Below are 14,758 nucleotides of genomic sequence, written 5' to 3'. Positions count from 1 at the left end.
TAGACTGTACGGGTGGGGGAGGGCGACACCCTGACTGTATTAGACTGTATGGGTGGGGGAGGGGCGACACCCTGACTGTATTAGACTGTACAGGTGGGGGAGGGGCGACACCCTGACTGTACTAGACTGTACGGGTGGGGGAGGGGCGACACCCTGACTGTGCTAGACTGTACGGGTGGGGGAGGGGCGACACCCTGACTGTGCTAGACTGTACGGGTGACGTCGTTTTTTCATTCAGATCCACATGCTACTCTTCATCAATGGCTTGGATTTTCACTATAGAAGTGAGTTCAGATAATACAGTAATTGTTCTCCATTTAAACAGGATAGTTTTGCTGCTGTCACCAAGATGGTATTTTTGCACTTTATTTCTATGTCTATTGGTCATGGTTTCTTAAATAAATATAATATCTTTCAAACTGGTTTTGTCCTTATTTAACTCATGTTCTAAAAACGTAAAAGTACAAAAAGTCCAGATACATTTTCATCTTGTTTTTAGACTGGTACGTGTAAACACTACCTTGCTTGCTGGACTATTGTGAACATAGACACATCGAGACTGAATAATAACAAAAAATAGACACAAATAGTTCCAAATACTGCTAATAACCAGATTACAGCTGTACAGATGTAATCATATGAGATCATAATCAGACATTTTATTGCAAGCTGTCTGGTAGCCCCATCTCCTGCTATCTGTGGTATACCAAATTTATTGTCATTACACTGAATTAACTGCAAACTTCATTTACCACAAGACTTAGCTGGGCAATGGCGAGACTGGCATTATTCTATACTAGCGAACCAATGAAGGGATGCTAGCAGAGCGGCTCGACGAGGTAAGCATGGACGCCAGTTCGTTTGCCGTGATCTGCAGGTGTAAGCAGGCGGTCAGGTAATGTGTGAGGGCCTTGCCCGTGTTCTGTGGGGAGCTGATGAAGAACACCTCCACAGGGGGCGAGTGTTTCCGCAGGTGGAGGGTGGAGCGTGATCAGGTGCTGCTGGTCTGGAGAGGTGACGCGGGCCTCTTCCGGTTGTGCTCGCGGAAGGCAGCCTTTCCGAACTCGTAGGTGCTGATCATTATGGCACAGGCTGGAGCTACCTTTATCAGCCGCGGCATGAAACCTGAGATAGAGACATCGGAAGAACAGGTTTAGCGCTTAGCTAATCTGGTGACGGCAGTGGGTTAATTCGATTATTCAGAGAGCTGCCATTACTTGAATTACTTTAACGTGGAAACACGAGGAACAGCAGCAACATCTAGTGGTTAATCACCGATTTACCGACTTCATGTGCCTTGTTTACCAATCTAGGAAGCAAAACTGGTCTGCCGGTATGAAAGAAACTCAATTTCCCATAGACTAAATATTTTCACTGATCATGGCACATGGAAACTATATTGGGAAACTATATTCACAATCTGGCCACGTGTTTAAGTGATTTGAAGCCCTTACCTGCAAAGAGTCCTTTGGCACCATTTTCTGTCACAATTCTTCTCATCACAGTATACGTTGAAGAAGAAGCCTGAGCAGTCACTAAAAAACAAATGTGTAAATTATTCATTTATTGTTAATACAAGCTGTGGCTTATCTAGGAACAGTAGCTGTTCCTCCATCAATCATTAACTGTTATGTGGAAGCAATCCTCTAAGTTATCCATTTATTTTAAGTTATCCACTTTTTTTTGTTTGTTTCCAGGGCTGAAGTTGTGGAACATACAGTTCTGGGCCTGCAGTTCACCGAGCTCCACCTGTCTCCTGGTCTTCACCACGTCAAACGGCAGCGTGACAACTGCTGCAATCTGAGAGGAGGAGTAATGTTTGACACAAAGCCCCACTCCTCCAGGGGAGGTGCAGCTCCTGTAAACCATTTGTTTAAGGCCAAAGTAAAGGCATGACTCTACACTTTGTCCATTAAGCTTTAGGGGTTCCCAGATCCAGCCCTGGAGATCTAACACACTGTAGAGCAACACAACCCTAACATAATTCCAACCCTAATCCAATTCCAAGCCTAATATAAATCCAACTCTAACCAATATTCCAACCCTAATCTAATTTCAGACAAAATCTGTAATATAGATTACAGATCATCTATATAACACATAAGCCAGGACTTAATTCCAGCTGGTGTTGCCATATTTCTCAAAAACCTTAAAAATGTAGAGACTCAACTACACGGTGCCCCATGTGAGACCGAACGGGGTAGAGAGACGGAAGAGACTCACAGAGCCGGACAGGGCTCCAGCGATGAAGGTGATGGAGAAGGTCGCCTCTCTGCTCCCGCTGGACTGACACAGCCAGGCTTTGGCCTTCTCGTAGTTAAACCAGTACAAAGCTGAGGTGGCAGGGAACACACAACACCACAGGTGAGTACTACAAAGTGCCACAAAAGAAAACGTCACGTTGAGCTGTAAGGGTGCATAAACATGCAAAACATAGTCTGACTGAACAGTTTGTTATAAAAGGAGTAATATCGTTAACTGCATTTTAAAAAGACCAACAAAATATGCTAATTTAAAAGTGATTAAATAGACATGATATAGCAGGCAAAATTATAAAAGCGCTGTGAAGTTGCACTCTATAATCCCACAAACAGGTATGGTTAACAGTGACAGAAGGCCATTTCTATGAAAGTGTTGGAAGTAGCCCTTTTAAAATCTGTAGCAAAGTTTCAGGTGTTTATGTGTGTGTTTACCTGAGAAGGGCACATCCCTAAGCAATGTTGGTCCTAGGCCCCTCCAAAGAGTAAGCCAGCCATCAGCATGGACACTTGAGCGAATAATGGCACTCAGCTCTCTGTACGACTGCCTCTCCGACTGCAGTTTGGTACGGATCAGCTCTAAAGGACTGATCAAAGTAGCAGATCCCACTGAAACACACACACACAGGCAGATAACTGAACCAATCCATTCGCCTCATTCTAAACCTGCCGAAAGCCAAGTGGATGGAGTCAGAGGTTACTTCTGGCAAGAGATCCGGCCAACAGCGGCACCTCGTCTGCCTGGTCGCCCATACGGAGGCGGAGGGCGGCAGAGAGCTGGTCGTAGCAGGTGAAGTATATCACTGTAGCCGGCACTGCCATCACCCTGCAGGGGCAGAACACTGCACTGGTACACATCCTCACAAGGGTGCCAATCACAGCCATAATGAGGCAGTTAACATTTAGCTGGTAGCTGAAAAAAAACGACCAACGGGAGCGGAACGCGAGCAGGTGTGTGCGGCTACAGACGCACTGCTATGGTAAGAGCGCTCCCGTCAGCTCCTTGCTTAAGCCGTGTATGTATGGGGGTGAGGGTGGACGTGACTAACAGGGTTGGGGGGAGGCCACTCCATAGAGACTTCATTCCTTCTGTGCGCACGATCTTAATAAAGGCGTCCTGGGTCACAAAATAGAACAATACATGATATAATACAACAGCATTCCATTGGTCCGGGGTGTTGTGCAAGCAATTCCGCATGCTCGCTAGCACTGTGCGGAAAATTCCAGTTACAGTGGTTTGCTTTAAGATGAAACTCAAATTACTCTATGGCAAAGGGACCTCTGTCTCTCCCTCCACTCACCAGGGTGCCATTAAAATGTCCCCGAGGTTTATACCAGGCCTTTGCATTTCCATTCTCACACACGCAGATGTGATCCATCAGGCCATTGCAGTACACAAAGCACTTCCCTGTGTGAAACATGGAACAAAATTTAAAGGAGTTCAATTTAAAGGTTTATCACATCTTAATAGTTTTGAGAAATTTCTATTAAAAGCACAGTCTGGCCTTGGTGTGGCTGCGTTTTCTTTTACCTTTGGGAAAAGGGGTTTTCTGTGCCTGGAGTCTGATCTTTACGACATCTAGAGGAGTTACTGTATGGGAGGCAAAACATACAACAGTTTGTGTCTGCAACGCACCTTTGAACAATAAGTATGGTCTAAAAACAACTGTATTGTCTCCAGAGTTTGTACTTGTACCCATGTGGTTGTGTGTTGTAATGGAAAAACGTATATCTTAAGTTTTCTGTATGTGTGTAAGGCCTTCCTTGATGTTCATGCTGTCTTCTCCCTTGTATTAATCTCTGTCTGTGAGCACCCCTAGTGTGAAGATAAGGTAGTCACTCATAGTTGTGGCTAGACTGTAGATAGAATGTTCTTCACTCCCCATGTATCTATGCAGCAGGGACACCTGCAAGATATGGGCCTGCAGAAGAATCTCAACCTGGTGCCCCCCATTCAGGGAGGGGTAGCACTGACATCACCACACAGTGCTATCGCCGGACACATATCAGACCTTAATTCCAAAATTCAGTCACGAGTACTTACATAACCAGCGGTAGATAGTATAACGATTCAGGATTATAGAGAGGGTTTGGCTCTCTCTTGCTTTTAGAGTGTGTAACCAAGATCTCTGGATCGATGCATTTTTAAATAAACTTTATTTTAATTTAATATCTTACCCATGCCTCTAACTCTTCTTGCTCACCACTGAGGTTCAAATTTCAAAGACAGTGTACACATGCAACGTTGGGTACATTTAAATTTCATATCATTGTTTTATAATAATAAATGGTTTATAATAATATAGTTATATATAATTGCCATATAGTTGTTGGATCACTTTACTCAACAACTCCATTTATTTATTGTAATTAATATGGTTAATATGACGTTGTAAACTTCATACAGTCAGTGGGGGAGGGTGGGAATGGGTGATCTGAACCCCATCGCCTTCCTGGCTTACCAAACAGTGATGTAAGGATTGCCCCGGAACATGAGGCTATCATCTGCTGCAGAGGTGTTATGCTGTCCAGGGCACTCTGAGAAGTCATCTCAAGGCGTCTGTCATGAATCAAAGACGACAATTATAATCCAATTAGCCTACATTAAAATGCGAAAAGCTATTACCAGGTAGGAGTCAAAGTCACGTGGCGCAACAAAAAAACAACTTAACCTTCTTTGAAACTTGATCAAGTGACTTCCATCACTTTCTATGGATAGGTGAATAATTCAGTTTCACTGAGAACAACCGATTTTATTTCCTTTAGCTAACTCCTAACCTACATTTACATTTACATTTATGGCATTTGGCAGACTCCTAACCTAGACCTAGAACATGTCCTAAGACAGTGACATTTCATGACATTACCAGCAACTGTGTAACAAGCTATACTTACCATTGCAGTAATCATTTGATATAAACTATATTCCCAAACCATGACAGCATAAGCCTATATGCGACATAAAGAATTGATCGGCATTCTATTCCTGTATTACAAAGCGACATTGATTAACAATAATCATACTGGAACTTCGTGTTGTTTCACTGCACTGGACGTTTGCGCAGTGCCTTTATTTTCAGGAAAGCAGATTCGTCGTTTAAAATACCTGCATTTGAATGGAATTTAATAGACAGTATTTTTCACCGAGTAACAACCAGTAAAAACTTCAATAAGTAAAAAACATTTAATAAGTTTACGTTTCATACAAAATAAAACGTAGAATATAAATTATGTATTTTATAGTATGTTCATTGACCTAAAATACGTCCTGTGTGTTGCCATAATATGAAGACTTCGGTGTCGAAACGCAAGAAGCGAAATAAATGACGTTTATACTTCAAATGCCTGGCGTCACGGTGAAAGTCTCATCGAGCGGGAAAATAGAAACATGTACGATTGGGTTCGGTTTAGGCAGTATTAAAACTAATGTAATACTATTTATTTCATATATTATGAAAATATTCTATTAATATAAGCATCGAGCCGAGGATGTAGTTTGTTCAAGACTTGTATGTACGTATACCCTTTAGTTGGCTAACTTTGTTAGCTAACTAGCTTGGCTCACCTAGTTTGAACTTCCTGTCTAACGTATCGGGAGTTTAAAACGCGGATTTAAATGAGCCTGAAGTCTACGTCTGTTCACGTAGTTGGATGTTGCTAATGCCTCAATCTTAACGGTTTTACTTGTCAGCTTTCCGCCGATTTACAAATACAACGCGTGTAATGCAGAAAAAGGAGAAAGTGCGTTTGTCACGATCAGAAAATGTTATTTGTCTGAATCCCTGAAGAGATCCGTCCGTTCTCTGTCCACTTCGGGTTAACGTTAGCTGACTAACTAGTTAACCAGCTAGGAAACCAACAGTGATGAAACACCAGAGTGCCAATCCAAAATATCAAGGTAAGTTCAATATTAACTATTGTTTATTATTTTAAGATGCGTAGTTTTATGAAAATGTCGTTAGTCTCATAAAGGTTACCATTGGTGCCTTGTTTTGCATGATCTGATCAGTGTGTTTATTTCTAACTGACCTAAAATACTGTCTTCCAACAGACTCAAACCTGGATAAAGACGTGCTCGAGAAAACTACATCAAAAAGTAAACTACGACCAGCATGTGATCCTCCTCACAAGCCCTTGACAGGGCGAATGTTTTTTTTGGACTTGCCCTCTAATAAACGGACCCTAACTTTGGAAAAGGATATAAAGAGCCTCGGAGGCGTAAGTACAATCGAAATCGTTTCATTTTACATAAGCATATTAAATACACGTGCCCCCTTATGTTTGCGTTAAACTATATGTGGCCTTTCAAGTTGATCAAACCAGTGTATTGTATATTATACTTGATTGCATTTCATCCTTTGTGATTCTCTATGATTGATCATCTGACCTCTTTGCTAGTTAAAAGTTTCTAAATTCGTGGCAATCTCTTCTATGTTGTTCATATCTTGATTCCTCTTTTTTCTGGTATCAGACAGTGGAAAAGTTTTTCAGTAAGGAGATTCGGTACTTGGTTTCTGGGAAGCCAGAAGCTCGCCACGTGCAACGTCTGGTTCAGGACTCGCCGGTGCCCAGCCCTGACTCTGGCCTCAGCTCCCCACACCCGGGCAGCAAAAGGGACGGTCTGGGCCCCCGGGGCAGCTCGCTGGGACCAGCTGACACTGTGAGCGGCCTGATGTTGTGCTCTCCTCTTCAAACTGGGGGAGATGAATTGTCTCAGTACTGAAATCATTGTTGGTCCAAGAGAATAATGCTTGTTGAAAATTTCTGCTTTGTCATTTAGCTACTTAATTTTGCTAAGCTTGTATTCACATTTTTAGGGTTGTCTATATTTAAGAAAAGCGGGCCTTTAACTCTTATCTTTTGTATAACTTCTGAAGGAATTGACCCTAATTTCATCACTTTTGGGTGGTATTTCACAGGTTCTTGTGAGCAGAGGCAAAACATTAGTGAAGAAAGTCGTTAAAGAACAAGTGAGTGATTTGTGGCTATCACAATGCACTGATGGACATTACCCTGCAGTTTTCACCTACTGTATGGACATGTTAATCGCAGATGGCTGGTCTGCTTTCACTGAGTGTTTCTCCACCCATCCTCTATCCTCTTAGGAACGAGTTCAGATTAACCGAATCTTGGCCAGTGCACTCGAATGGGGTGTTAAAATTATCTACATTGATGGTAATCATGTTCTCACTATACTCTTCACAACACTATTAACCCAGTAAACATAAACAAACTCCTCCTTGATATACATGCATATGAACACTGGTGTTTAGCCTGTACAAAAGGCTTTGTGTAATTTTAATTCATTTAGACGTATTTTACCCTGTCCTTGAACTACACTGGAGCTGCACTTTATCTGTTGTGATTCTCTTCGCAGACATAATTTCTTATATTGAAAAGAAGAAAAGCAAACTCCCTAAGGAGAGCAGAGCATCGCACACAGCGAAGAAAGCCGTGAGTGCATTTGTTTGGCCTTGGTTAACCGCTGGAACGTAGAAGTGCTTGGCTCACATGTTCACCAAGTCATTTTTGCTTCTGGTTTTAGGCCAAACTTGAGACCTCGGGGGGATTTCAGAAATGCAGAGGTGAGTAAAAAATATCTTTCCTTTCTCCAAAAGACTGCAAAAACTGACTCGGCTAACACAATTTAATGAAATCTGTTTTAATCTTTATCTAACTGTAAGCACTATGATTCAAGTAAGCTGAGCCTACCCACTCCAGCCCTGCTGTGAACCTGGTGTTTATGAATCTCTTACTGGTTCTTGTTTCCAGCTGGCAGAATCAGTCGCCCCTTTGTTAAAGTGGAGGACTCCAGCAGGTACTTCATTCAGTACATTTCTCATTATACCAAAAGTGTCTTCAAATAATTGTTATATCTACACTAAGGCCCTGCTGTACATGACCAATATACACGAAGACCCTTTGTGTAAGATGATTCATGTAGAATTGTAAAGCTCATTTATTTTTGTAAATAAGGCAAAAAAGACTAATAACAAATGTGAAATTCAGTAGTGTGTATCAATATAATGCACAATTTTTCTTTTTTTTCCTCTCAGTTGTCATTTACCTGTTCTGGGTCTAATTTAGTATGTTTTGATGTTTCCAGGCAGTACCGTCCCATTTACCTCCCAATGGCCACCATGCCCGTGTGCAACTTCAACTCTGCTGCCCCCTGTAGTCCATTCTTGGTGGGAGAAAATTGTAAAGGCGGAAAGGTGAAAGAGCGAGGGTAGGTCAGCCCACCTGTCCCCGATCCAGCACATCCACAACAAAGCGCTCGCCTCTGTCAGCTCATCGCCCGCGTGCTCATAAACTAGCTGACTTGTTTATCGCCTCAGGTCGTGTGCACAGCGACGGCCGAGGGGCAGGAAAGAGAGACGCAGAGGCCATGAAGATCGGAGGAAAGGGGGTTACTGCGAATGCTGCATGGTCAAATACGAAGGCCTCAAAGCCGTGAGTATCGGACTACACACACTCCAAATGTGTGAGGGGCCAGCGTGCACAATAACATCACTAACTGCGTTTAGGAACACCACATGGGTAGAGGAGTGGGGTGGTGGTGATCCTGAAGACAATGTAAATTCAACATAAAAGTAAAGAAAACACATTTTGGATTTGGTTTAGAACTGACAAAATGAAATGGTGTTGACATTCTATTGAAAATGCCAGTAAGGTAGCAGAGAAATCATGATAACTGATGAACAGCTGATGTACTATTATGTAAAAAGGCAAACTAAAAATGACATTTGCATTGAACAATTTGACTTTTCATCCAGCGTAAATGGATGGCTTAATCTTTTTCATTTTTGATGTTATCTTGCATTGCTTAAGATGCCATTCGCAATTCTCTGTTGACTCCTTTGCCCACAGCACCTGCAGAGTGAACAGCATCTAACCTTTTCTACAAGTGAGGAATACCTGGTTGTGGACAGAGTAATCTCAGGACTCACCTGTGACCTCATACACATCAGGACCCCAGTGCAAAGGTACCGCCACTCAAGTTCAAGACGAGTCCAATCAAAGCATTTTTTTTAAACCAGCAGGTGGTGCAGTGCTTCCTAACCAAAGAGAGGCAAGAAGAAAATATTGTTTTGGATAACAATTGCACGCTTGCTTGCTGTTGATGTTTACCTTTGAAAGACATTTTCTCAGATATACTCTTTCCACCCCCATAAATACTCCATTAGGGCTCGGAGACTTTCCCAGGTTAATGTTTGAAAGATCGGGGAGATGAATGGCTGTGGCGTTTAGCCTAATGTGCTCAGACGTACGTTTGTGTTGGCTTCTCCGCAGGAGGAAGTGCAGTGTGTCGGCCCCTCTCCGTGCCCCCGGGGTGGTCATGAGGAGGGACGGAGGAGAGAGAGCTGTGGAAAGAGAAGGAGGAGAAGTGACCGACAGGTCCCCTGTCTGCCTCTCCCCCAACGCGGAGGTCAGAAGTAGCGGAGAGCCACTGGCAGCCCGCAAACGCTGCAGAGAACCCACCCAGAAATCAGGGGAGGACCCGGCCGTGCGGCCCGACGTGGCGGAGAGGTCCTGCTCCAAGCGCAGGACATTTGAGTTGTCGTCCAGCTCCAAAGTTGCCTTGCAGAAAGCATTGGGTACTTCGCTGTCCAGCACCAGGCCAGCGTGTTTTTCGGACTCCCTGGAGGAGGATTCCAGACCGTTGCAAAGGAATTCGAGTGCACACCCTACTTGCCAAGATTTTAGAACTTTCGAATCTGTAGGTACTGGGCTAAATTTGAGAAGTGCTTGCAGTCTGCCAGGTGCAAACACCTTACAAAGAGCTCAGAATACTAACGAGGCGTCGGAACATTGTGATGTTAGCCATACGGACTTTCAGACTGCACAACAAACACTTTTGGATATCGCAGAGTGTACGCAGATCTCTACAGGCAGGCTACTACGCGATTCGGGCCATGGGCCAGTCAGAACTGAGCAGCCTGCTGACATAAGCCACAGGCCAATCACAGCTAAACAGCACTCGTCCAGCGGAGAGTGTAATTCAAGCTGCATGGACAGTCCATGTCGAACGCTGCAGAGGAAAGTGCGGGTCTCTAGGAGTAGACGGAGAGTTTCAGCTGAGGTTCCTCATGTAGAAGCTTCCCAGTCTCCAAGACCTTTGGCCTCTGACCTGGACTTAAGTCATTTCTTCAAGTCCAGCGACAGCTTGGGGGAAGATGATTTTAAAGGCTTCTGAATTTCTTTTTAATAAAAGCATGAGGAAAAAAACAGGAAACCAAGGCAGCACTGGAAATTGATAAATAAAGTGTAAAAATGTATATATAACTCTGAGATACTGAAGTTCCTAAAAAGGGTACTGACCTTTGAGATACAGGAACATGTCAGTCTGTGCCATAAATATGAATTGCAACTTTCAACAGAAAACATGAAACTCCAATAAGACAAACCTTCATGAAGTCAAATGGCTTTGGAGCTGTGTACATAGGTCCGTATGAAATGGACTGTAATATTTTATATTATATTTAATATAGATTTGTCCTTCCACATTATATATGTGTGTGTGGAAGGAGTGGTGCTTGCCCTGCAAGTGTACATGGATGAATTTGTCCTTTATAAAATCCTTTGCAGACAGTATGTTTTCATGCGTCTTAATTCATTGAGTTTGTGTAGAAGTGAGAGTTGATACTTAATGATATTAGGAAGTTACTGCCAGTTTGCAAGTCAACAAATGTTGGAAAAAGTGTGTGTCCAGTAGGTCACACACACACCCCACATTGGCAGTGAGTGCCAGCTTGTTTGATATACTGGATCCAAGTGATCATGTTCTGTTATCTGACCTTATCCCATTGACTTTGATGGAGGTGGTAAAATTATTTTACGTTTCCTTGTGTGATGTACTATATTGCATTTGAGTGGATAAGTGAATAATACAAATACAATTGATTGACACACATCCACATGTTTCTGCATTGCCTTCCATCACTGGTAAACAAACTTGCTCTGCATGAACATATTCATAACCCTCACAAGCTCTGGAACTTGTGCTTGCTGGGCGTTTTTAATCAGACACAATACACTCGACCTGTTAACTACATCAACATGAATATGTGTGCATGCACGTGTGCGTTGTGGTCTGGTCTTCACTTCATGTGATGGACAACATTCCTACACCAGTCATTTCCAACCCACTCCCCAGAGAACCCCAACTAGGCAGCAATGTATTTTCCAGCTCTCAGAACACATGTACCAGTTTTTCGATTGCAGAATTTAAATGTTCCGACTGCGTCCCCGTGAATTCCGCTCTCGCCGAATTTTGGGCTTAAGTTCTGTGACGACTACCGTGGCCAACGTCATCACGTCACATAAAACGTAGTATTGGGGAGTTCAGCTTTTCCATGGTTACCACCGATGACAAAAATATTATAGCATAAGCAAGGCATACACAGCTATCACTTTTTCCGTTATTGTAGAATAACCATTGGAGGTACTCAGAGGCAGAAGGATTTATCACCTAATGAAATTGCTTAGACTCTTGGTCTTAGGGGTATGCGATTTATCTAAATATAGATGGCAGAATAAGTGCCATAGCCAGTGGACCAAATATGAAATGTTAGAATAAAACATTTGCAATTCAACAAACCATTCATCCATATGTAAAATTATGCTAATTACATTTATATAAAAATCTGTCGTCAAAATCATTTATTTTTCTTTTTATCGTCGCATTCGTGTTCGGATATTTCCACATGCAAAATCTGCTGAAGCCTGCATCCCAAGCGCACTCCGGATGTTCTCAGAGGAGTGTGCTTCACCCCCGCCTCTCCTGGTGCTCTAGATGTGTGCTAGAGTTACACACCTCTTCAGTCATGTGGACTGCGCGAGAATATGCGCGAGAATATGCGCGGTAAATCCACGGTGGCGTGAGCGCGCAAAAGGCCAGGGATTGGGCACGCGCGTCAGCAGTTGGCAGATTTAGATTTGGCACTCGCGTCCAGAGAGTTAGATTGCGCGCGAGCCCATTGCAAATAATTGGACGGGCTGAAAGCTCCCGAGGACAGTTAAAAAGAACGCCGTTATGTTGCGATAGCTGCATACTGTGAAATCGGCCCGCCCGGCGACATGTTAAACACGTACACGTGAAACCGTTATGTGCTTTGACCTCTCCTCGTTCTCAGCTAAATGAATGTTTGTGAGTGCCACGTTTCATCACAGATCATTTTGGCTGTGCGCACAGCTCACGCGCTCAAACGCGCACGGGTTTCTGCAACGTCACCACTGCAGACCGCGCGAACGATTAGCAAACAATATGTTGTGACAATGTTTTCAATCTTTCTTTTTGTTCTTTTTTAATGGATTCCTAAACCTGAGGGGGCGCCTTCATAAAACAATGAAAGGTAAATTAATGGGAATCCTGAATGTTAATCATAGTAGCATTTGATTATTAATTATAGGGTAATTTCACTATATTCTCTGAACCTCCAATCAATGGCCTTTTGCCATTGTATCAGCCAAGGAAAAATGAGGACTGAAGTGGATTCGTGTTTCTCTGGCAATGCTCTCTCAATCATACACCTGACATTTTGTATTAATTAATGTATTAGTTTTTGTATTCATTTTTTTTTGTTATTTACATTTTCTCCTGGTTAATGAAGTTTTTTTTTACATTACTTCGATTTAGGTAACTAAATACAGGTAGGCTATTGAAATATTAGACATTTTTTAAGACGGCAAAAAGCTTTAGGGCTGATTTCGTAACTGAACCCAATAGTGATTCCCAATTTACAAAGGTATTGTTGTCACTTGGGATTTATTGAGATATTTGTTGACTGTGGTTCATGTCGCTCGTCAGAAAAAAATGGGCAAAAAGCAAAATGTCAAATTTGAAGGAAAAAAAAAATCAATGGAATCTAACATTGTTCCAGCAAATAAAGGCAACTAGCATAAATCTCTGGAAAATAGTCGCTAGCCTGCGTGTTAGCGCTATTCGTGTTTACCATTCAGTCTCTTCTAACGTATCGTTTCATAATTTCCACAGCGGCTTTCACGCGGTCACGTGGTTTGTTTTGCGCAGAAGGTACCAGCAGGTGGACTACACGCACGCACTGCGCACACTACACTACCCGTCATTCCGTTCGCCCTTCGTTCCTCATGTATATTTATATGGGATTTCTGCAGTGAGGCGTCTGGATATTGATGTCTTTTAAGGAGGTGGCCCCGTGCCTGGTGAAAGAGCTGAAATCGCTCAAACGTAGCGACCGCGATTCGCCGTTGCGCCCGTGGCGAGCCTGAGCCCCGCGTCTCAATGCAGAGGCTGCGAGAGCGTCGCTAATGGCAACCCGAGAGGCAGCGCGCGCTAGACAGACGAACGGAGCGCTCTCTCGGATGGAGGCGACCCACTGTTGTCTTTAGTGGAGGGGGAACAACACCTTGTACATTTTGGATACACGCTCAAGTCGTTTTTTTTATCCAAGAGGATTTAGTGACGATGGCCCTGCGATTTGGGATTTCATTTCTGTGTATCTACGGAGCGATGTGTAGTGTATTACATTCCAGCAAATTGCCTCATAATGGTAACGGAATTTTCTTTATTGGCTTCTTCCCTTTCTTTTTATCTTTCTGTTTGTTTAGGCTCATGTAAAGTTATTCTGTTGTAGTCTATAATAATGGTGCTGCCCTATTTCCGCTTTTTCTGGTGCCAGTTGACAGGGTTTGTCCTGATGTAAACAGTCTGTAAAATATGTTTCTTGAAGTGGCAGGACCTTTTAATGCTTAATGTGTGAACATGTATTAGATTGTCCGTTTTTATTGTTTTTGTATACATTATTGTGGGCTACCAGAAACCACCGACTATTTGCTCGGCAGAAAGGCAAAATGTTTATCAGTCGTTTAAAAAAACTAGCTGTTTTATTCTAGGAAACGCCTTAACGAAGACGAGGGCTTTGCGTGATGAGAGCAGGTTCCTCGGAAAAGAAAACACAGTCCCACTACGACTGATCTATCGCAACAACAACAGTCAAAGCACACACGACGTGCTCAACACACGGATCAAAGCGAGCTCCGATGCCGAACAGGTAAGCCCGGCTCGATCTCGTCCGGACGGCTCCGTCAGCCCCCACGATTTGATTCGGTATGTGGGGAACCACGGGGTGGATGCTCTCGGTTCCCCGTCGCCACTGGAGACATCCTATTATTCAGAAGTTGTTTATGGTTTTTTCTGTGTGTGTTTACGCACTCTCACTGTTTCAGTTTACGTGTTTACCAGTTTAAATCTCTCCTCGGTCATTTGGCACTGGTAAAGTGCACCGATGAGGTGTTTCTTACGCACCGGGGACTTTGGGGACAGTCGCCCATCTCATAGGCACGCGTGGCAGTGCCAAACAAAGAATGCGCAATTATGAAAGCTCTAATTTCGGTGGCAGCAAAACAAAATGCAATCACGATAATATACTGTTAGGCTTAGTCGGTTCCAATGCCGCATCGACCAGCTTTGAAAAAGACTGAGTTTCTCCTAATACACGTTGTAGATCAGTTATACAGTT

General features: G+C 43.2%; 3 protein-coding genes across 7 annotated transcripts in view; 2 read left to right on the top strand and 1 right to left on the bottom strand.

Moving 5' to 3' along the window:
- Nucleotides 1-242: 242 nt before the first annotated feature.
- slc25a40 (solute carrier family 25 member 40) lies at nt 243-5,338 on the bottom strand. The gene is made up of 11 exons (XM_077012924.1): nt 5,154-5,338; nt 4,721-4,818; nt 3,790-3,849; nt 3,560-3,666; nt 3,308-3,375; nt 2,960-3,084; nt 2,699-2,867; nt 2,224-2,338; nt 1,719-1,800; nt 1,455-1,535; nt 243-1,125 (listed from the first exon to the last, which is right to left on the bottom strand). The coding sequence occupies exons 2-11, from the start codon at nt 4,806-4,808 to the stop codon at nt 992-994; spliced, it is 1,029 nt and encodes a 342-aa protein (XP_076869039.1). The 5' UTR covers nt 4,809-4,818; nt 5,154-5,338; the 3' UTR covers nt 243-991.
- A 261-nt stretch (nt 5,339-5,599) lies between these two features.
- dbf4 (DBF4-CDC7 kinase regulatory subunit) lies at nt 5,600-11,077 on the top strand. Its single transcript, XM_077012917.1, has 12 exons — nt 5,600-6,156; nt 6,310-6,476; nt 6,730-6,918; nt 7,178-7,228; nt 7,364-7,433; nt 7,636-7,712; nt 7,804-7,843; nt 8,031-8,076; nt 8,365-8,487; nt 8,597-8,711; nt 9,129-9,244; nt 9,552-11,077. Exons 1-12 carry the CDS (start codon nt 6,123-6,125, stop codon nt 10,453-10,455), a joined length of 1,932 nt encoding a protein of 643 aa, XP_076869032.1. The 5' UTR covers nt 5,600-6,122; the 3' UTR covers nt 10,456-11,077.
- A 2,216-nt stretch (nt 11,078-13,293) lies between these two features.
- Nucleotides 13,294-14,758, top strand: part of adam22 (ADAM metallopeptidase domain 22) — a 65,685-nt gene continuing 64,220 nt past the window's right edge. For 3 of the 5 annotated variants that reach the window (XR_013132436.1, XM_077012903.1, XM_077012905.1), the window contains exons 1-2: nt 13,295-13,789; nt 14,133-14,290. Coding sequence is in view for 3 of the 5 variants with exons in the window: in XM_077012903.1 (XP_076869018.1) it covers nt 13,705-13,789; nt 14,133-14,290 (243 nt within the window). In the remaining 2 variants the exon portion in view is untranslated. Of the gene's footprint in view, nt 13,790-14,132; nt 14,291-14,758 lie in introns of all 5 variants that reach the window. The other 2 variants (XR_013132435.1, XM_077012904.1) reach the window with 2 other exon arrangements.

The sequence above is a fragment of the Brachyhypopomus gauderio genome, chromosome 7, assembly GCF_052324685.1.
Source record: "Brachyhypopomus gauderio isolate BG-103 chromosome 7, BGAUD_0.2, whole genome shotgun sequence".
NCBI classification, from domain to species: domain Eukaryota; kingdom Metazoa; phylum Chordata; class Actinopteri; order Gymnotiformes; family Hypopomidae; genus Brachyhypopomus; species Brachyhypopomus gauderio.
The sequence above is the reverse complement of the archived record's forward strand: the minus strand, read 5'-3'. Positions and strand labels throughout refer to the sequence as shown.

What these genes read in the sequence shown, in the direction of transcription:
- slc25a40 (XM_077012924.1), bottom strand. Translation starts at nt 4,808, where the DNA reads ATGACTTCTCAGAGTGCCCTGGACAGCATAACACCTCTGCAGCAGATG. An exon ending in AATCCTTACATCACTGTTTG is followed by an intron (nt 3,850 to 4,720) that starts GTAAGCCAGGAA and finishes CCTCCCATACAG; the next exon opens with TAACTCCTCTAGATGTCGTA. An exon ending in TGCCAAAGGACTCTTTGCAG is followed by an intron (nt 1,126 to 1,454) that starts GTAAGGGCTTCA and finishes TCTCTATCTCAG; the next exon opens with GTTTCATGCCGCGGCTGATA.
- dbf4 (XM_077012917.1), top strand. Translation starts at nt 6,123, where the DNA reads ATGAAACACCAGAGTGCCAATCCAAAATATCAAG. An exon ending in ATATAAAGAGCCTCGGAGGC is followed by an intron (nt 6,477 to 6,729) that starts GTAAGTACAATC and finishes TTCTGGTATCAG; the next exon opens with ACAGTGGAAAAGTTTTTCAG. An exon ending in GGAAAGGTGAAAGAGCGAGG is followed by an intron (nt 8,488 to 8,596) that starts GTAGGTCAGCCC and finishes TTATCGCCTCAG; the next exon opens with GTCGTGTGCACAGCGACGGC.